General features: G+C 39.4%; 1 protein-coding gene across 2 annotated transcripts in view; it reads right to left on the bottom strand.

Moving 5' to 3' along the window:
- Window positions 1-15,678, bottom strand: part of RELN (reelin) — a 524,894-nt gene that overhangs the window by 289,083 nt on the left and 220,133 nt on the right. For both annotated transcript variants that reach the window (XM_049641337.1, XM_049641338.1), the window contains exon 4: window positions 14,124-14,194. In XM_049641337.1, the coding sequence (XP_049497294.1) occupies window positions 14,124-14,194 (71 nt within the window). The remainder of the gene's footprint in view (window positions 1-14,123; window positions 14,195-15,678) is intronic.

The raw sequence follows: 15,678 nt of genomic DNA, 5'->3' as shown, positions 1-15,678 counted from the left end.
AAAAAAAAAAAAAAAAAAAAAAAAAAAAAAAAAAAAAAAGTAGAAAAAATGTGTACTGACACTTACTTAGTTGAGTAAATGGGAAAAAGCACTTAGGCCATTTTGTTTACACATCTGTGTGTTGGTACTATTTCTAGTCACAAGATTTGCATGTCCCTTCCTAAGGAATATATTTGGGGGCGGGGGGTTAAAGATTTTTAATAGCTCATTATTTTCCACTCACAGTGAGTTAATCTGACCTCCATTATGATATGAAAACAACTACTTATCAATCCCTTTCCAAACATTTAAATACAACTGATGTTAAATATCTATCTATTGCTTGGCATAGAGAGTTACTCTGTGAACATTATTTTTCTTTTGCTAAACACATTTTCTCTATCATCTCAAATTATTTAGAGCATCTCACAGACTGTAATGATTTGTCTTAGGACACGGGTAAGAGAGCAGTAGCTGAGCTATGCTGATGGAAATGGAAGATCAGAAAGTTTTGATACACTCAAACAGGCAGCAAACACCTTTAATTCCAGCGTGTATGATTTCATTTGGATCTTGGACCTCACAATCATGCTTTTCTTAATGCCATCCCAGAGCTTAAATCTTTGGGTGTTTTTAGTGAATATTCTAAACATAGATCATTATATGGTTTCTCAATATAAATCGAAGCAAAAAGTCTTTGATTTAATGAATTGAATAAATGAATTCAATTTATTCAAGAGACAAATTTCATGCTGAAAGTAAAGAAAAGCTTCATTTATTTAGAAAGCATTTCCGCATTTATGCTTTTTCAAAAACGGCACCCACCAGCATCTCCTGAGATCACAGCAGCCTAGAAGAGGTACTTTAGAAAGAAATGAGGTCATGTTTAACTCCCCCAAAGGTTGTTCTTTGGACAAGTGTTTATCTTGCAAGTCACTTGTTTTGAAAGGAAACTTTTAAGTAATCATGTTACTCTAAAATATATTTCTGTCAATTTTTTCAACAAATAATTCAGTACAAAGATTTCAATATGCTGAGCAGAAAAAGGAAGGGTTGTCTAAAAACGAATTGAGGGAGTGGTTAATGATCTTTGTGTTAATATTATTGATTACTTAAAAAAAAAGCATTTGAGTCAGGCAAGCAGTATATATATGATGACAGGAACTTCTTACAAATAAAGGTATTATGTTATGGGAACCATATCTCCGGATCATTTTAGAATTCAAAGGCCCTAGGTAGTTTTGCCTCAGGTATCTCTTCACCTAATTTGAAATTCAAATGTATGAAATTTCCAAAGCTAAATATGACAAATTAGACACGGTCTGTGAAGTTACCATTTAATGAGCTATGAACCTAGACTTTCATCTCCCCAGGAATAATTTCTTTATTACTTTTGTATTTTATTGCAATAAAGAACCATTTGACCTTCAAGTATGATAATTAAGCTTCCAAAAATGTTATAAATTCAGAGTGAAAATAGTTCTCTCTGTGTTCAGGAATATACTTATGATCAGTATAAAAGATTCCTTAATATTTAAAGACAGCTAAATTATGCACAGAACCAGCAATATTAGGAGGTATTTTTCTCTTCCCTTCCCCCCCATTTCCCATCTCAATTAGATTTGTGTCTCATAACAACTTATCATCTGTCATATTCTAAAACAAATGGAATAGGAGAAAAACTAAAATATATCTTTATAATCTGCAAATGGGGAAACAGAGAACTCTTTCAGGTGAGATTTATTCTACTATGAGCTGTCAATAATGAGATATTAAGTATAACACTTGCGATTCCTTGTCTTGCTTTTGCTCATGCCCTGACTTTTTCTGGGGGGAGAGAACCATATATTTCCCAAAACTTTGTCTATGATATGAATGGAAGTTTAAATGAAAAATCAGAATACAAAACAATATACCATCTGAACTGTTGATGAATAGTTTTTTTTTTTTTTTAAATCACTGTGTAATAATTTTTTAAAACATCTTGGACCTTTGAGAACTTGAGGAGATGAAGTTCACAGATGGGGCAGAGGAGAGGAAGTAGAGGTAAAAATTGACCCGTAGCCTGAGCACATATGACTTTTAAATAACAATCAGAGCTAGGAAGGAAAATCATTAGGATTAGTATTATAGGATCATCATACAAGTAGCAGCGGCAGCCGCCTTGTTGCTAATGTGAGCTGAACTTTGCTAGAGGTCTGCCAATATCTGCTCTCCTTTATTTTAACTGAACTGTGACCCCAGTTAGAGGTACATTTCACACTATCCCCTGCAGCTTCCCATGACAAAGGAATGAAACTCTGACCATAAGGAGTGAGCTGAAGTGACCTGGGTCATGCCTTCTAAATTTAGGAGCGGGCATGCTCCCCTGGCCCTTTACCCTTCCTATTGCTAGGACACGGTAAGCACTGGGGCAGCTAGCATGGCCCCCGGATGCGGAAGTATGTGCCGGACACCACAGAGCCACTCCACCAGCCCCGGACCACCTGCCTCCGGCCTGATTTATGACAGAGAAATATACTTCTAACTGCTAAAGCTAGCATTCCCTCTGCATCTCACTCACAATTCTAAAGGTCAGAGTGGAAATGAAGGCTGCTAATACTGTGAATTCATCTGGGTAGAGACTCTATCTTGTGTATCTCTGCACCCTCTGCCCAGCACAACGTCGGGCATATAATTGCTCCAAAAATGTCAGTTTATTGGGTAGTGATAATACCACCATTACATTAACTATTGGGCGCTGATAACACCAGCAAGGCACTGCTGTTAGGAAATTCTAATGTTCTCTGTTCCCTCCTGTCTTGGTCATTTGTACCTCTGTTATCATCTTTATGATAACCTTACTTCTCACTTTCCTTCATATGCCTAAGGATACTATGTACAATCGCCTTGTTCTAAAATAGACACAAGGCAGCTTGCCAGAAAGGGCAGACAGTCAAACAAGGCAATAGAGGGGAAAACTCAAAGATGATGATTAATGAAGGGTCGGCAAAAAAACTACATCCAGTTGAGATAAGTAAAATGCATGCTCTGACGTCTTAAGTTTGGTCCTGCTATAAAGTTACAGAAATTGAAGAGTTCATAACATGTAAAGAAAACATATTGCTCAGGGAGAAGGGGGGGTAATTCAGGTACAGAGACTCGAGAGAGGTTTCTCCTGTGGTTTCTTGGAAAGAGGACACTGAGCAAGGTGATGAACATCATTTGAAATAACATTCATCCAATTGTGAGTTTTATAGGGCTATTCCTAATAAAGCCCATCAATGCAGAAGGAGCCCATCTCATGCCTAAATACGATTATAAAAAGGATTCGGGGGTGCAGGAGGTACAAGCTGGCTGGCCGTTAAAGAAATGATGGTCATTAGACAATTTTGGAAAGGTATACCCTCTCTGTGTGGTTCATTCTTTCCCTCAACTAATAACTGAGTGCCTACTAAATGCCAGGTGCTGTGCCAGCTTCTGAGATATTAAAATGATCCAGTGTCTGCTGGATCAAGGGGTTCACAGTACAGCAGAAAATTAACACCTGACAATGCAATACGATGAACTAAATTCGATTACTAAGTAGTAGGTGGAAAAGTGATACAAACAAAAATGATGGAGGAGGAGAGACTTGAGCTGGATCTTTAGGACGAAGGCAGCTTCATCAGTGAGATGGAGAAGGTAATGAGGAGGGAGTTCCAGGGAAAGGAATAGGCCTGCTTAAGCCACAGAGACAAGGGACAGGAAAGCATGTTTGATGAAGCCCGTGCTTATTACAGCTGAGGTAGAGAGTTAGGTTAGGTGAGGGTGAGGGGTGAGAGCCGGAAAGCAGAGATGAGGCTGGAAAGACAGGCAGGGTCGGATCTCAGAGGGCCTTGAAAGCTAGTCTAAGTGGGGCAAAGGGAGGCAGTTGCAGGGTTTGAGGCTGGGAGTAAAAAAAAAAAAAAAGAGAGAGGTTTGTGTTTAAGAGCATTTTGATAGATGTGCGGAAGACCTGAACTACAGAAATAGTTCCAGGTGTGAAAAGAGGCTGGGTTAAGAGATACTAAGTATAAAATAAATTGGTCTTAGACACATCGGATGTAGACCTGGAAGAAAGAAAGGAATGAGGAAAGTAATGCTATCCTGGTATCTGACTGGGGTGACTATGTCACTAACCAGAACTGCAATCAAGGGGTCCAGATTTGGGGAAAAGTCAAGTTCGGTTTAGAATATATTGAGTTCAACGTACCTAAATGGCATCCAGATGTAAATGCCTTGTAATACTAATGACAGCATTCATAGAGGATTTATGTGCTAGCCACCATGCTATGCACATCCTCTGCATTGAATCCTCAAACCTTTACTATCTTCCTTCTGGGCATAGGATGTTGTGCCAGGCTCTTGGGAACCTATGTATGGCACACAGCACAATATGTGTTCATTAATATTAATGAATTCCAACTCTTAAAAACATGAGTATTAAGATCTATATTAATTATTACATTAAACAATTCAATCTCTGAATGTCAAAATAAGATTGAGTTAATAGGTTGCATGAAGTAATGTTTTGCAATCCAAAATAAAATTGTAATTTAAGGTGTGTTCATCACAGCTTTGTTCCCCTCCCCAAAGTAATTATATAGACCCAAACCTAGGCTGTTTGCCCTTCAAAATATGGGGGAATTCAGCATATTATATAGCAGCTTGAGTAGAAAGTGTACTCCTCTGGATCCAAAAGAACTCAATGTCAAATTCTTCTCAGGCATAAATTCTGGTGTTTTGACTTTGGACTAGATAAAGCTGTCAAGTGGGAATGTATATAACCCTGAGAACTGAAAAGAAGGCTGTTTAAATCCAGGTTCAATCATCTTGGGATATACAGCACCAGTTCAAAACACCATTCTTTAGGAAATTAAAAAAGTCGTCAGATCCACCTAGAGCCAATAGCAAGAAATTTTACTATGGCCCCATGAGTCAGCTCTTTGTTGTTCCTTTTAATCTTATCTGTCCTCAGGATCACTTAGGAACACTTTTTGCCTACCACAGCCCCAGGAAGGCTTCAGTTCCTCCCCCTATAGGGTAGTTTGTGAGACCTTGAAGCAAGATTAAGGGTTCCAGGATGATATTACCAAAGTCTCCTAATTCAGCTCTCTTCGTTTGTAAATTGCAAAGGCAGGGATGTCAGGAATAGTGGCTGTAACTGCTAAACTGAAATGTAAGCTATAGAATAGCCATGGGGAAAACAGATTTCTTTGAATAGCAAAAAAAATTTAACATTGGGTAAATTCAAATGGAACACACCATTATTTTTCACTTTAACTATTAAAGCAGATATAGTAAATCAAAATCTATTAGGAGATTCCGATTTGTTTAGTGTGAATTAATGAAAAAACAACATCTCAGGATATTGGGAAAACATTTAGTGATACAAGCTACTGAGTAAGCAAGAATAGACAAGGGAAGATTTTGATACATCTGATGTAAAATTCACACAATATTTGGGTATACAAAGGTATTCTTTTTTTCCCGCTTTATTGAGGTATAATTGACAAATAAAAATTGCCTATATTTAAGGTATACAACTTGATGTTTTGATATACGTATACATTGTGAAATAATCACCACTATCAAGCTAATCACCACATCCATCACCTCACTTTAAAAGATATTCTTAACATGCTGAAAAATATCTCTGTAGGTTAAACACCTCATTCATGTTATGGACTTGCTTACTGAAACTTTTATCTCCCTCCATCTCACAGTTTAAATAAACTTTCAACCGTCCTTATTACAAAGAATTTAAAAATTCCAGAGTCTGGGATCTGAATGAAATAAATACTCTGCCCACCACCATGGTCCGACGGCCCTTAGAGAATACAGCCACACTTTCTACCACGCTCTCCGTTCTGAGAGTGACAGACAGCAGAACAACCGCTGAGCATGGCAGAAAGCGGCCAAGGTTTTTGGCTCCAACTATAAACCTGACCCCTTTCTCCTGACATAAAACATTTGCCTTTGGTTATATCCTCTTCCATCAACTCCACAACAGAGGATTCCAGCATGGTTTATAAATGGCATGCACCCTTTGGGGGCACTACAGGGCATGACTGCTGTCGGCCGTTAAGCCTGCCATCTGGCCTTGCTAAATAATCAATGTGTGTGTTTGAAGGGGGTATGCCAAGAAGCTCACAGGCCAATGAATATACACACACCATTATTCTCCCTGCCCGGCCTCCACCAGGATTCGTGCACACTGCTGGACCGGCGACAGCCCAGGCTGCTATGCTCACATCAGCTTCACACTTGCCACCTCCGTCTTATGAGGGCCTCAAAAAGTGTGTATTCTCTCCTAGGTGTTCAGGGAATGGAGGCAATGGTGAGGATTTTTCCTTATTGAAGTTGGGGTTCTTGAGGGTTTTAATGTTTACTCTTAGTATATGTGCTGCCAAAGCGAGCACTTTAATGTTTACTTTTTTTAATGTTTACTTATTTATTTTTTGAGAGACAGAACACTTGTGTGTGGGGGGGGGGCAGAGAGAGAGGGAGAGAGAGAGAGAATCCCAAGCAGGCTGTCAGTGCGGATCACAACATGGGGCTTGTTCTCATGAACCATGAGATCATGACCTGAGTTGAAATCAAGAGCCAGACACTTAACAAAATGAGCCACCAAGGTGCCCCTAATGTTTATTATTATTTTTTTTAATTTTTAAAATTAAAAAAAATTAACATTTAATTTGAGAGACAGAGAGAGCACATGTGAGTGAGTAGGGGAGAGGCAGAGAGAAAGGGAGATACGGAATCTGAAGCAGGTTCCAGGCTCTGAGCTGTCAGCACAGAGCCCGACGCGGGGCTCGAACTCGTGAACTGCTGAGATCATGACCTGAGCTCAAGTCGGACACGTAACTGACTGAACCACCCAGGGGCCCCTAGTCAGTCTATATATTAACCACACTCATATTAACATTTTCAACAGGACTCCTTGTATGTGATTCTGAGGGATATGACTTAGGTCTGCAGACTTTTCTATATTGCTCAATAGTAATTCCCATAAAAGACTGACTTCCCCTAGTTCCTTTTAGGTTTTCAGTCTATTCTGAAATTACTCTGATCACCTCTGACAGTAGTTCACTACCATGTTTATCTTTAAAATCACTTCGCAGCATTTTGAGCAGTCCCCCAGATAGTCACATGGCTAACCTCCTTTCCTCCTTGCTCTTTGCTCTGATGTCACCTTCTTGGTGAAAACCGCCTGACTTAGCTGCTCTCCTATTTAAAACTGCAATCTGCCTTTTCTTCTTCCACCCAACCATGTAGCCCTGCCCTACCCTATTTTTAGTTTTTGTTTTTTCCTGTAGCATTTACCATCTCCTAACATGTATCACATTTGACCATTTAGGATGTCTCAAATTTATTGTTTCTCTTCTCTCCACTGTAATATAGGCGCCAGTGGAGCAGGGATCTTTGCTCTGTTCACTGATGTATCCCAAGATCTAGCCTAGAACAGTGCAGGACCCATGGTAGGCATTCAACAATCCTTGTTGAGGACCAAATGTTAAATGAATTCACTTCTTTACCGTCTACTGCAGGTGAATGAACCTAAGCACCTTCCACTTTCACTTTCACCTTCACCTTCCACTTTCAAAACAACTGAGAGTATACAACCTATCACCTTCCACCCCAACCCCAAACTAGAAATAGAAAGCCCTGGTTCCTCAGCAGTACTGTGACATGTCAGCAGAAGACATGTTAATTATTTAACACCTTAGGATTCAAGATGAAAACCTAAAATCTCTGAACCTAGTGTATGTCCCAAGAGCACTGAGGAGAGCCATTAGTGTTTAGGTGAAACTGTGAATAATTTTCCAATTTCTTAAAATAGTGATTCATACATTTTTCAAACTGAGGTGAGTGTAAAGGACATTCCTCTGTGACACTGCTTTCTGTTACAGCCATGCTGCCTCATGGTGTTCCGTAGCATAAAGTCAGGGTTAAAGAAGATTTTTCAGAAAGGCCAGTGACTTTTCAACTACAAAATGTTTAAGGTGATTCTTCAGCAAACATTTATAGAGTATCTGCTTTTATTTTATTTTTTAATAAAGTTTATTGATTTATTTTGAGAGAGAGAGCAGCAGGGAGAGGGAGAGAGAGAATCCCAAGAAGGGTCCCACTGTTAGTGCAGAGTCCAACATGGGGCTCCATCTCATGAACCATGAGATCATGACCTGAGCCGAAATCAGGAGCCAGATGCTTAACTGACTGAGTCACCCAGGCATCCATGGAGCATCTGTTTTTATGGCAAGTATTGCTAGCTGTTCAGAAAAACAAAAAATTAAGTCATGGTTCCTGCCCTCAGGAAGCTTCCAGTTGGAGGACATGAGTAGTTAAATAAAAATTATGATACAACAGAGAGCAATCATGTTAAGAGACTCAAGTCCTCACAAAGGAAGAGGCAGGGGAGTTGTAATTCAGAATTTGCCTGCAGTTCTGAGAAGTGATTTCTTTCACCTGCCTCATCAGAATTGCCCCTCCGTCTTGTTAAGTATAACCCTATACTTGTTATTTGGGTGGAGGGGGAAACTTGTGTTATTTCTTTATAACCCAGATGATATAAGTTTGCTATAAAAACTTAGAAAATACAGGTAAGTATAAAGAAAAAAAATTAAACATCCACATTCTCACCACACTGATCTACTTTCTCAGGCTTTTTATTTCACTCTGGCTGACCTAACTAAACCTTTGCTCCAGCAAGATCCCTCCTCTTTGCCACTAACTGAGCCTGTACTTTGTGTCTGGGCTCTGAGAGTAAGGTTACACAGAGCTTGGATCCAGACTACCTCTCTATGATTCCAAGGTCCTCATAAAGTCTAAATCCAACCGTAAGTGACTGCCCACTGGCACTATCTCCTCAGCCTCAAGAGAGGAAAAGCAGCCCCTGGTGTCCAGGAGCTGACCTGACACGGCTGGGCCTTGCTGTTCTCCCAAAGAACAGAAATGACTTCACAGAACATCAGCTGCAGACAAAGCCACTCTGGGGTCATGATGGGACAAAACAGACACAGGACCACTTCGTCATGATGCCTGAAAGTGGACACAATCAGAAAGAACATTGTCTACCTCATGGTACACCACACATCCCCTTCTCCTGGAATAGTGGTGACGGTGCTCTTTACTATTTTTAGCTTAACCTCACTCTTGTCTACCTTCCCTGTAGATTAGGGTTTACTGAGATCCCTAACCAGAATGACTGTTTATGGCATCCAATACAGAGCAAAGCCCCACTTATACAAGACCTTGCCAAAATCATGAAATACAGCTCTAAATCTCATAGTAATTCCTTTTGTAACATCCTCTTATTGAGATGTCCCCTGGTTCTATGGCATGATTTCTCCGTACTGGAATGAGCACTAAACCCAACCTGTCAGCTACAGGGGTGCTCTTGGTGGTCTTTGCTGCAAGGCACTGGATGCCTATAAATGTGTTTTGGTGATATCAGGGGGGTGGGGGAGGGAAAGAGAGAGAGAGAGTCCTCATCCTTTCCTTCAGTCTGCTTTCCCCTCTGGCTGCCCTCTTTCTTTCCCTTTAATCCTAGATTCTTCTGACCAAAGCCTCCACTTGAAACACTGCCTCACACTTACTTCTCAACTCACAATAATCTTTCTTCCCTTGAATGTCTGTCTCCAAAGCCTGGGCAAGAGCTTTCCACACTACAGGGCAGTTTCGGGTAGTCTAGTCTCTCCTGAAACCATCCTCATTTATAGCCAAATCGCTAATAATGTTCTAACTGCAAAATCTTCAAGGCTTTTCTCATACTTCCTCCTCTCCATTCTCTCAGAGGCCTTTTTTGTCCCTGTTGAACACCTCTACCATGTTGAAATGTCTCCCTTGAGTTTCCCAGTCTCCCAAGCTTGCCTCTTCTCCAGAATTCCTTCTTCTTCCTGCTCCTGTGCCATCACTAGTCTTCCACACTGGGGCCCTTCCGCCCTTCTCCCAAGGATCTCCCTGGATGAGCACATTCCCTCCTCAGCACCAATATGCTAATGTTTCTCAAATCTGCCTCTCTTCCTAGCAGGCTGCTGGAGAGCCCTGCAGGGTGGAAAAGCAATTCCCTCAGAGACAACGTGCTGAAGACCAGATTATTACGTTCTCTCCCAAACACCTGAAGTTTCTTCATTTCTTCTCTCAGTCCCTGCTATCACCGGCCACCCAGTCACGCAGACCAGAAACCACAGACTCACCCTGGATCCTCTTCCCTCCCTCACTCGCTACTTCGATCACATCTTCTCTGAAGTCTCTCTACCATAACTCTTTCTTTCTGCAAGACCGAATTTTCATTTAGCTCTTGCCAGGATGACACAGCATCCTACTACTGCTCTGCCGTCTCCCATTCCTAACCTCTGCAACCCATTCCACCCCCATCCCCTGTTTTCTTTCAAAAACACAGATTGTTCATGTCACCCTCCTGCTTCCCACTGTCTACAGAACAATGTTTAAACTCCAGAGCAAACAGAGGGCTTCACTTACCCTCCCAGCCTCATGGCTTAGCTGTAATGACCTACCAGGTAGCTTCCTCTTGCTCACATCTATCTGACTAGTTGGATTCAACTGCTCATTCATTCATTCAATAAACATTTACTGGGTGCATACTATGCACCAGACATTGTGTGAGGCTTTAGCAATTTCAGTAATAGAAAGCACAGGCCCTGTCCTCAAGGAACGTGTATCTAATGGAAGACAAAGCACCTGTGATAATGTTCATATGTAATATGCAAAAAAAACACAAAAAACGGCAGCCCAGTTAAATGAGTGCATGCTGAAGTAAGTGCTTTATTGGAAAGGCAGTGTAATGTGATGGTTATCATCATGTGCTCCTGGCCAAACTGCCTGAGTTCCAGTCGCCAGCTCAGCCAATTCCTAGCTCTGTGACCTTAAACAAGTTGTTCTCACTGTGTCTTTGTTCTAACATCCGTAAAGTGGAGGTAATAATAGTTCCTTCTTCAGACAGTTGCTGTAAGGATTAAATGAAGCCCTGGTTGTAGAATGGGTAGAGTGGAGTCTGGCACATAACAGTGCCGACAGTGTCTCCATTTGTATTATTAATGTGCCTTGAGAAGTATGTCCAGGGATTATGTCACCATGTACGAGAGTCACCAAGACCAGCTTGAGGAGGAGCTTGAGGGAGATCAGAGATGTTTTTTCAGCAGGAGGCAATATCTAAGCAGGGTCTGACAGCCTGAGTTAGCCAGACAAGACACAAATGGGTAGTCCAGCCCCAATAAAATGGGGCGGGGGGGGGCAGGCATAGAATGTAAAGATGACAAGAAATGAGGTCGGGGAGGCAAACTGAAGCCACATTGTGTGGGATTTTCCTTGTATGCTGTGATAAGCAGTAGAGATTTTTACCTTGAAGATAAACTATTGCCTCCAATGGAGATATTGAAGGGTTTTAAGCAGGGACATGACACAATCACGTTTCCATTTCAGAAAGCTCATTATAGCAGCCCTTCTTAGGGTGCTGGGCAAGTGGGAGCAGGGAATCCCAAGAGGAGGCTATTAAGCAAATCCCAAAGGAGATGATGGGGCCTGATCCAAGGTTTGGGGGGGGGGGGGTAGGGGAATGAGAAGAAGATAGATGGAATTCCCCCCCTTTTTATTTAAACTGCTGTTGACCCTTCAGAACTTGCTCCCTGGGGAGCCTTTCCTAAGGTCCCCAGGCAAACTTAGCTGATCTGCCATTTATAGCCCAGCCCTGGAGAACAGGAAATGGGTCTTTCTTCACTTTTATAGCCATATTTAGCACTGTGAGTTAAGACAAGGTCTTTTTAGGTGTTAGATACAAGTTTGCAGAATAAAATCCTTCAACGAATGTCTTTTAAGGAAAAGGATCGAGATGATAGACTACCAAAGGCATCACTAGCATGTTTTCTGATCCTTTTACTTTTTCAACATGCTTAGCCGCCAGTATAAGTCTTATAATAATAGCTGTCCTGAAGCTCCACAAAGCAATATTTGTTTTGTTTAAATTGTTTAATTTAATTAAAACCAACAAACCTACTAAGTATGTTGTAATTGAAAAGTATTATGCTTTGGTGATGATGATTGTCATTTATTTCTCTTTTATAAGCACATTAAATATTCTTCTTCCAATGTATAGGAAATTATAACCTGTTAAATTTATGTCTTTTATTTAAGGAGACAATTAATGTTTTAATTAAAAGTAGGTCCAAAATAGATATAGGGTTTACAGCACCAATTATTTTCCTTATTATTCCTGACAGCAGGAAGCCATCACTCTTGTTAGTATTCTTTCCATCCTATCTTGGATGGATTGATATGATTTCAATTGATTAGGTGTTGTTGAAAAGCTTAATGTTTTCCTTTGGTCCTGGGCTGAACGGCATTTTTAATAACATCCACATCTACCGTTGTGTAAACCATATTCGTGTACAATCTGACTGAATAAGGCTTTTTTTTTTAACCCACTGGTTGAGAATTTTTCCCACTGGATTTTCTCGGATTTTTCTTTTCATTTTAAATGAACCCAATTCCAGCAATTCATTTACAATAGAAAAGACTAAAAAAATCCAATGCTTAAAAGAGATCAACTTTTAGACAATGGTAAATGTTAATAAAATTAGACACCTTTTTCTGACACTATGCATTTTTCAGAACATTAATGTTCACTGTTATATGGTGTTCTATATTTTCAGTATTGTGAACATTTTCAGTCTGAAAAAAGATTTACATTGTAACAGAGTTCTTGAGCCTATTACAAAGGCTATCACATTTTTGCATTCACAAAAGTCACAATAAAAATCAGTTCAAACTAAGAACACTGATAATATTTTTGAAACTATAACTAGAATGGGGTTTTCTGATTCAAGAGTTACATACATACACAATCAGAAATTTGCCAGTAATAATCATCAGGTGTCATATTATTTAGATAAAGCCATATTGATGATGTATATATTATTACAACTAATAAATGGTGTTTTCTTAGGCCTTTCAGAAACCAATATAATTTTTCCCATTTCTTTCCTGAGCCCATTAGATTCTCTTTAGCAGAGATAATTTGTAGAAATTTCTTTAAATTCAAAAATGTAATTCTTAATGTGACAAATTTCCCAAAAATACGACTGCATAAAAAAATTGATATTATGCCTATGATGATGGTGAAAATGGCATGACATTTACAAAGACTGGCTTCAATATATTCATTATCAAATGCTTAAATCAAGAAATATATGTATCGCTGAGAAAAACTTGCATTTAATCTATCAACATTTTTTGAATGGCTGTCATATGCCAGGTTCCGGGGAACTAAAGAGCTCTAAAGGCATAGTTCCTATGTTTGAGAAGCCTTCTCTCAAAGGGTTTATCTATTTCTTTGCAGAGGAAAATTCTACGTGAAGTGGTAAATGCTACAGTGAGGACACAAATGAAGTCAGGTGGGAGTTCAAGAAGTAGAGTGAACAAACGCTGTGTGGCGGCACGGATCCTGTCTTCACCTTTTCATTGTGTGTGTGTGTGTGTGTGTGTGTGTGTGTGTGCGCGCGCGCGCGCGCGCATGTGTGTGGGTACATGTGCATATGTGCATCTGTGAGTCTAGTATGGGTGAGACTCAGGATGTGTATGAGACACTCAAAAAGTACAAGCCATTTAATGTGACTATTTAATGTCCACTTAATGTATCTAAAACGATACGGCATCTATCCACGAGTCTGAAATTAATGGTGCACACAGTGGAAACAAGAATATAGACATGGCACACAGATCATGTTTAAAAGCAATTAAGTAGAAACATTTTCAACAAAGTTGACAAGAAATTTAAGTGGTAAATTAAACAGATAGGGTTTTTTTTGTAAAATTCTAAAATTACTAAGATTTATATTTCCAGAACAACTAAATGTAATTAGTTAGAAAAAAATAGGAAAAGAAGATAAATTTTCTTTTAGTTTCTCTTGCTCATGTTTAGTATTTCCAGAAGTCTATAGATCTTTGTTGATAATTACTAAATACAAATCCATAAATCCCCCTTAGGAATACGAAGGGATCAATAATTCCATTTTTAAAGCATGATGATCAGGTAATAGTGATGAAATACTTAGTACATAGGACACAGGGCCTACCGTGAGTAATTTTGACAAAACTAACATAGAGGAGTCCGAGATGATTCTTACCTCCTTGTTCACACAACTGCTGGGCTAAAGCATCTTTGAAAATAATCTGGCCCCTGTGTGTTGCCGTAGCCCTGAAAATGAATAGGAAAGGTTAATCTAAATCTTGTAAATTTGGTGATAATTTAATGTATTTTTAAAATTTTTCAAAAAACCTCATTTTTAAGTGTTACTGTATAGATGTAATCTTTTTAAAACTGAGTGCATTTAAACAGTGATACAAATGAACAAGTCAAGGCTTAACCCAAGGCACCTGGGTTGAGAATTATCTTCCAGTTTAGGGGCACCTGGGAGGCTCAGTCAGTAAAGCTTCCAATTTATGCTCAGGTCATGATCTCATGGTTTGTGAGTTTGAGCCCTAAGTCAGGCTCTATGCTGACAGCTCAGAGCCTGGACTCTGCTTCAGATTCTGTGTCTCCCTCTCTCTTTCTCTGCCCCACCCCCCACTTCATGCTCTGTCTCTCAAAAAATTTTTAAAAATTAAAAAAAAAAGAATTATCTTCCGGTTTTACTTTGTAAAGATATTGTAACATTCGTGTGCTTATTCTGAAAACTGCAGATATGAGCAAATCCTGGATAGAAGAAAAGGTATGGAAAGGATGCTGATTAAAATTTCTTCCTCAGGAGACTGGTATAAAATGTTTTGTGAAGCAATAAGGATATTAACACAGGAGAAAGATGCTCCTAATGTACTTTCTTTTCTGAAATCAACAGTCACCATAACACATAGAGAGTTTAGACAGAGAATTATATTTTTTATTTTTAATTTTATTATTTTTTAATGTTTATTTACTTTTGAGAAAGAGAGAGAGACAGAGCATGAGCAGTGGAGGGGCAGAGAGAGAGACAGACACAATCCACAGCAGGCTCCAGGCTCTGAGCTGTCAGCACAGAGCCTGACATGGGTCTCGAACTCACAAGCAGTGAGATCATAACCTGAACCAAAGTCGGTTGCTCAACTGACTGAGCCACCCAGGCGCCCCAAGATTTTACATTTTTTAGAAGTATTTTTTAAAGGGCTATTCAGAGGTTCTGTAATAAAATACATCTTATAATAATAAGATACATCATAATAAAATACATCTTTTCTCCCTACTGGGTCTAATTCATCATTTGAAGTAGATGTGCATCTTTTCCCGCCTCTAATCAGAGCCGTGCACATATATTGGTGAAAAAAATAACATCCCTGTAGCAGATGTGTTATTCAGTGGCTATAATAGGAACTGTCTTATTAAAGGAAGAATTATTTACACTTTATATTTGAAGTATTTTTCCTTAAAAAGTACTTCTCTGGCACAAAATGTATTGTTTGAACAAACTTAAAACAGAAAATCATGTCTCTTCAAGGAAATTGATTTTAGAAAATAAGCCATACAAAAATCTTTTTTGTAACTGAAAAAATATTAACATTAAATCTCAACTTTCATTCTACCAAAACCACCTTAGGACAAAAAATAATTTGATTCAGCCATCATTTACTGAAGATGGATTATGTACAAGGCACTGCAAAGTCTGCAGAGGGCAAAGTTTGGCCTCTGTATTTCCCCTCCATTTGTGT

The sequence above is a fragment of the Panthera uncia genome, chromosome A2, assembly GCF_023721935.1.
Source record: "Panthera uncia isolate 11264 chromosome A2, Puncia_PCG_1.0, whole genome shotgun sequence".
NCBI lineage: Eukaryota > Metazoa > Chordata > Mammalia > Carnivora > Felidae > Panthera > Panthera uncia.
This window is presented reverse-complemented; position numbering and strand designations above follow the sequence as displayed.